The sequence below is a fragment of the Salmo salar genome, chromosome ssa27, assembly GCF_905237065.1.
Source record: "Salmo salar chromosome ssa27, Ssal_v3.1, whole genome shotgun sequence".
NCBI lineage: Eukaryota > Metazoa > Chordata > Actinopteri > Salmoniformes > Salmonidae > Salmo > Salmo salar.
In genome coordinates this window covers 8854661-8860510 of record NC_059468.1, presented here as the reverse complement: position 1 = coordinate 8860510, position 5850 = coordinate 8854661, and the positions used below count along the sequence as shown (strand labels likewise).

General features: G+C 45.9%; 1 protein-coding gene across 1 annotated transcript; it reads right to left on the bottom strand.

Annotated features, from left to right (window-relative positions):
• Window positions 1–3875, bottom strand: LOC106588290 (serine/threonine-protein kinase SBK1). The gene is made up of 4 exons (XM_014177124.2): window positions 3375–3875; window positions 2054–2198; window positions 1738–1940; window positions 1–1201 (listed from the first exon to the last, which is right to left on the bottom strand). Exons 1-4 carry the CDS (start codon window positions 3378–3380, stop codon window positions 398–400), a joined length of 1158 nt encoding a protein of 385 aa, XP_014032599.1. The 5' UTR covers window positions 3381–3875; the 3' UTR covers window positions 1–397.
• Between the last annotated feature and the right edge of the window lie 1975 nt (window positions 3876–5850).

Here is a 5850-nt window from a genome sequence, read left to right as displayed (position 1 = left end):
TTAACTCATAATAAACATTTTATTAGACTCAATTCCAACCACAGGACATTATGACATACAGATGATATTTACATATTATAAAAAACTTACTGTAGTCACACTTACTGTAGAATTTACTAGATTGAACACATCAACATGCTAATTTATAAAGTGCTTACAAGTCCCTATACTAACCAAATGCAACTGTGTCTATCCCCAAAGGCTATCCAGTATCAACAATGACTTGATGGCTATTTATCTTACAAAAAGTGCAACTGTAGTGGTATTATATTCTGTACAGGGTCTTTTTTAGCACCAATGTGACACATCAGAGGATATGGATTGTTTTCTGGAGGTCAGAAATATTGTCTCTTTCACCTCTGAGTGTGTAAGTTTATGATCTTGTGTCGCCACTCCCTTATCTCTCCACCCTTCCCTCCCTCTCTTTCACGTTTCTGATTACCTCTCTCCCTCTAATTTTCTTCCTCTCCTCTTCCAACCGTGTCTTCTCCTTCTTCCGCAACCAGTCTCCCCCGAGGTAGCCCAGTACATCGTCGGGCCTACTGCGAAGCCTAGGCTGTGGGTGGAGAAGTGCCTGGAAAAGGGAGCAGGCCAGTGGGGTGAAATAGGCAAACTGGGGGGCGACCGGATTGGATTTTTTCTCGTTCAGATTCTGCTTGTCTTCATCCAAACTCATCATGATGTCCTCGTCTTTTCCTTCCCCCCATAGGTCTAGTTCGTCGTCCTGACCATCTTGATCTTTCTCCTGGTCAAACCACTCTTTGTACTTGATGTACGAGCGGTCGTCGGATGCGGTCTCCGTCCAGGGTAGACTGCCAGTCAGCATGGCGTAGATGAGGATCCCCAAGGCCCAGCAGTCCGTACTGGCCTCCACCGACACCCACACCCTCTTGATCTTGTTGTGCAACCCATTTCCTCCATCAGGTTTTGAAGCAGTATTATGTCTACTATCCTCCGACTCCTTCGCTATCTCTGCCTCGGGTGTACAGTAAGCAGAACTGTACCACACACCGGGTACCTTGGTTCCCGTGGCCTTGGCCATGCCGAAGTCGCCCAGTTTGACCCAGCGGCAGGCAGCGTCGACCAGGAAGATGTTCTCGGGCTTGACGTCGCGGTGGACGAAACCCAGGGAGTGGAAGTGGGTTAGGGCACTGCTCAGCTGGGACACGACCCTCTGGACACAATCCTCCTCCACACCCACCTGGGAAAAAGACAGAGGCAAAGTTGAACTACATTTCCCACTCTTACGGCTCTGTTCAATTAGATCCACTTTAGTTGACTTCCATAGGGTGGGTGTTTTGACAGTGTCGGGAGGTGGAACTGCATTATAGGTCTCAAATCCACAAGTGGCTCCCGGCATTATACCTGAAGCGGGCATTGCTATTGGCTGCAGGGAGTCACATGAACAGAAATCCTTGCAGCCTTGTTTACAAGTTTGAACACTAGAACGTGAGATGTAATCTACACCTCCAATACGATGATAGAAACCCTTATAATTTTATTTCAGGATTTTTCAATTTGAGCGTCATTATTTCTATATAGCCTACACTTTCTAGTTTTGAATTTGTAATGTGTGGATCGCAAGAGCAGCTGCTCACCGATTTGACATTACACCTCCAAAACAGGCTCTATGCAGGTGTCTGCCATTGCCGGTTAATTCTTGATCTGATTGGATCTAGACCTTAGTTAACAAAGATGCATACGAGAATAATGACACATTTCCCACATACACTATACCTCGGGGACAATGACGTCGTACAGATCACCGAAGAGGCTAGCTTGCTGGGCGAAAACGTAATGTGAGGGGGTGGAGAAGGCAATGCCGAGGGCCTTGGTCAGGGACGGGTGGGTGCAGAAGGAGAGGGAGAGGTTATACTCTCGCAAAAAGGAGAAGAGATTTGTGGAATCACGAGGAAAGAACTTCAGGGCCATTGGAGTTCCTTGAGGGAAGGAAGAGAGAGTGAAAAGTGATCAGAACAAAAGAAAGAGAGAAATTCGGTCGATATGAGGCCAGACAAACTGGGTTTAGGGTTAAAACAAACACGTAGTTTACCTCTTTTCCTATGTACAGCCAACATGACCTTCCCGTACGACCCCTCCCCTAACATCTTGACCACCTGGAAGTGGTCCGAGGTCTCCAGTGATGTAAACGACTGGACGGTGAGATGGCACATCTCGTCCAATAACCTTGTGGCAGCCTGCGGAGATGGGAACATATATCTGTTATGATGCTTGTCGTCATGACGATTTTGGCAGCACTAAACCAGGTATAAACACATCCCTTTATAGCTCTATGAACAGCTCAAAGGCTCTTATTGGACAGTTTTTGGACACCCCCCTTTTCAACAAGCCTTTGATTTATCCGTTCGACTGTTTACTTTTTCATTGGCTGGCACCAGGCAGGCGATTGTGTGATTTTTCTATATGAGCCAACCGGATTGACCCCAAGACATCCCATTAATACATAGAGAGCCATGGATATATATACATCTCTGAGTGGCATAGCTAGCTCCACAGGGGTAAGCCCTCCCCGGACCCCTGCCAGAGCGGCATAACCTGAACAGCCTGTAGGGACATGGGCTCAACACCTTGGTTATGTAACTTCGTGTTGGGGGAAACGGAGGCGTATGGTTTGGGTTTAAAGTTGTACTGCACTGTACCCAACTTCTGACTACTGCGCCATATGTTAATGAATTACAACATGCAATGCTTAGGAACATTTGGTATCAATAGTGTATGCATCAAAAGTATAGGGATTGATTAGATATGAATATGAATAAATATAGCGGGTAAGCATTTTATAATACCTATCATGAACAAGCATTAGTATACAGTTAATAGGTATTTCATTATACATGTTTATTTATTTATAAGCATTACAAGGATTCCAATTCATAAGCTTCTATAACGTTTCTAATAATTAATACAGCATTTAAAAACATGTATAAGCATTTCAAATGGCTTTTGCATGAACGTTATTATAAAGTGTTACCAAATAGTACATACTACATAACCAATTTTCCTTATCTAATAACCTGCTGTCTAATATCAGTAACACATTTGATCCCATTTTGTCACATAATGGGGACATCTCACATCGGTTTAAGGCACTGCTGTTGCCCCCCCACACGCAATAATTGAATACATTTCCCTGTTTATATAATGGCGCAATAAAATGTTATTTTGAAATAATACATTTCGAAAAAATAAAGGAAGTAAAACTATATTAAATCAATTTCATAAGAAGTCAGCATCTTAGAAAACTACTACAAATGTCTACCTAAACATTGATGAATGTTGGCTGAATGAAACACATTGTTCATAATTCTTTCTTGGTTGCAGAGGAAAATGGGGTGAACGGATAGCTTCCTTACTGTCATTTTGGCTCTGTGGTTGACTTCAGTCTCTTTCACAGTGATATTGTGATGTTCCTCACAGACAAGTTACAGTGAATCTGTATCCCTGCCCACATCGACCAAGTAGTGCACCTTTCAATACCGCTTCCACAACACATAGGCTGCACATTAGCTCTTCCAACTATAAGGTAAAAGAGTTGCTCTAGAGATCTTGTAGAGTAGTTGTCCGCGTCTGTCTTTCTCAGCAGAGGCTCCACTATCTCTCCTGTTTGTGAGTTTTGATATCTCCAACCCCTACTTTGATCCCTGCATTATCTCGCTCCCCTTTTCCTCTTCTCCTGCACTCCTCTCACATTCTCTCCATCCCACCGGATTCTCTGGTGAGCTGTCTGTCCCACCAGTCGACGGCCAGCCCCTCCCAAGGCCAGTCAATATTTTGAGTTTGTTCTGTCAATCAGTAAATGAACGCCTGTGTCTATCCAAACACTTGTCTAGACTCTCTCCCTTTTTCCAATGGCACCTCTCTCACTCACTCACTCACTCACTCACTCACTCACTCACTCACTCACTCACTCACTCACTCACTCACTCACTCACTCACTCACTCACAAACACATACAGTGGACACACATTCTCTCTCTCTTTGTCTCTCTTGCTCGCTCTCTCTCTCTCTTGCTCTCTCTCTCTCTTGCTCTCTCTCTCTCTCTCTACGCTTGCTGCATTCCACCTTTGAAGAGGAGCGAGAGAGGGCATGCCACTCTGACAAACGTGTGCTTGAATAACCACTTCTGACCTGTGCTTGAATAACCACTTCTGACCTGTGCTTGGATAACCACTTCTGACCTGTGCTTGGATAACCACTTCTGACCTGTGCTTGGATAACCACTTCTGACCTGTGCTTGGATAACTACTTCTGACCTGTGCTTGGATAACCACTTCTGACCTGTGCTTGAATAACCACTTCTGACCTGTGCTTGAATAACCACTTCTGACCTGTGCTTGGATAACCACTTCTGACCTGTGCTTGGATAACCACTTCTGACCTGTGCTTGGATAACCACTTCTGACCTGTGCTTGGATAACTACTTCTGACATGTGCTTGGATAACCACTTCGGACTTGTGTTTAACAAGCGGCTCACACTCGATCACAGGCTTTCAAATGACTGCCTCTTTTTTTCTGAACTTTTCCACCTGTTTTGTGCCTCTTTCTTTCTCTCTCTCCAACTCCCTCCCTCCCCTCGTTTGACAAACCGAACAGCTGAAGGAGGTCGCGCACCAAAACAGCTTTATAGTGCGATCCTCTCGTACCTTGAGTGCCTGTCAACTCTATTTCCTCCAGCTTGCCAACTATCCAAATATCTCCCCCACCTTCACCCATCCAACCAGCTATCCTGGCCAACATATTTTCTAACTCCTCCAGTCCCAAGGAGGATCCCTTTCTCTGCGACTAGAATTACCACGCAACTTACACCTGTACTGTCACTTTAGCTGTGTTAGCAATATGTCATCTGTGTTACGTGTTCATGTGTAGCAGTGTTCTGGGTGACACTTCCTTCAACGGGTACCTACATAAATACTTATTAACACAATCATAACCTATACGTAATGAATTCATAAGCAGTTCATAAGCATTAATAGAACAGTCTGTGACTCAGGTGGCTGGGGTCCCTGTTGATTGTCTTAGCCTTCCAGCAACACATGCTGCTGTAGGTGTCCTAGAGGGCAGTCAGTGTGCACTCACTGGTGCGTTCGGCTGAGCTTACCACCCTCTGTAGCGCCTTGCGGTGAGCGGTGGAGTTGCCATACCAGGCTGTGATGAAGCTCGACAGTATGCTCTCGATGGTGCTCCTGTAGAACACTGTGAGGGCCATTGGGGACAGGCAACATTTCTTCAGCCTCCTGAGGTTGAAGAGTCGCTGTCGTGCCTTCTTCACCACAGTGTCCTTGTGGTTTGACCATTTCTGCTCCTCTGAGAAGTGTACGCCAAGGAACTTGAAGTTTTTTACCGTATCCACAGCGGCCCCATTGATGAGGATGGGGGCGTGCCCAGCCTGGTTTCTCCTGAAGTCCACAATCAGCTCCTTTGTTTTGCTGACATTGAGGGAGATGTTGTTTACCTGGCACCAGGCCATCAGAGTGCCTACCTGTAGGCCGTTGTTGGTAATCAGGCATACTATTGTCGTGTCATCAGCGAACTTGATGATGGTGTTGAACCTATGTGAGGCCACGCAGTCGTGGGTATACAGAGCATACAGGAGGGGACTGAGGACACACCCTTGTGGGGCCCCCATGTTGAGGAAACGTGTTGAGAAGGTAATGTTCACCACCTGAAGGGCAGCCCATCAGGAATTCCAGGACCCAGTTGCATAGGGAGGACTTCAGTCCCAGGGCCATGAGCTTTGCGGTGAGCTTCGAGGGCACTATGGTATTGAAGGCCGATCTGTAGTCTATGATCAGCAGGTAGCCTGGCGGGTAGGAGCATTGGGCCAGTAA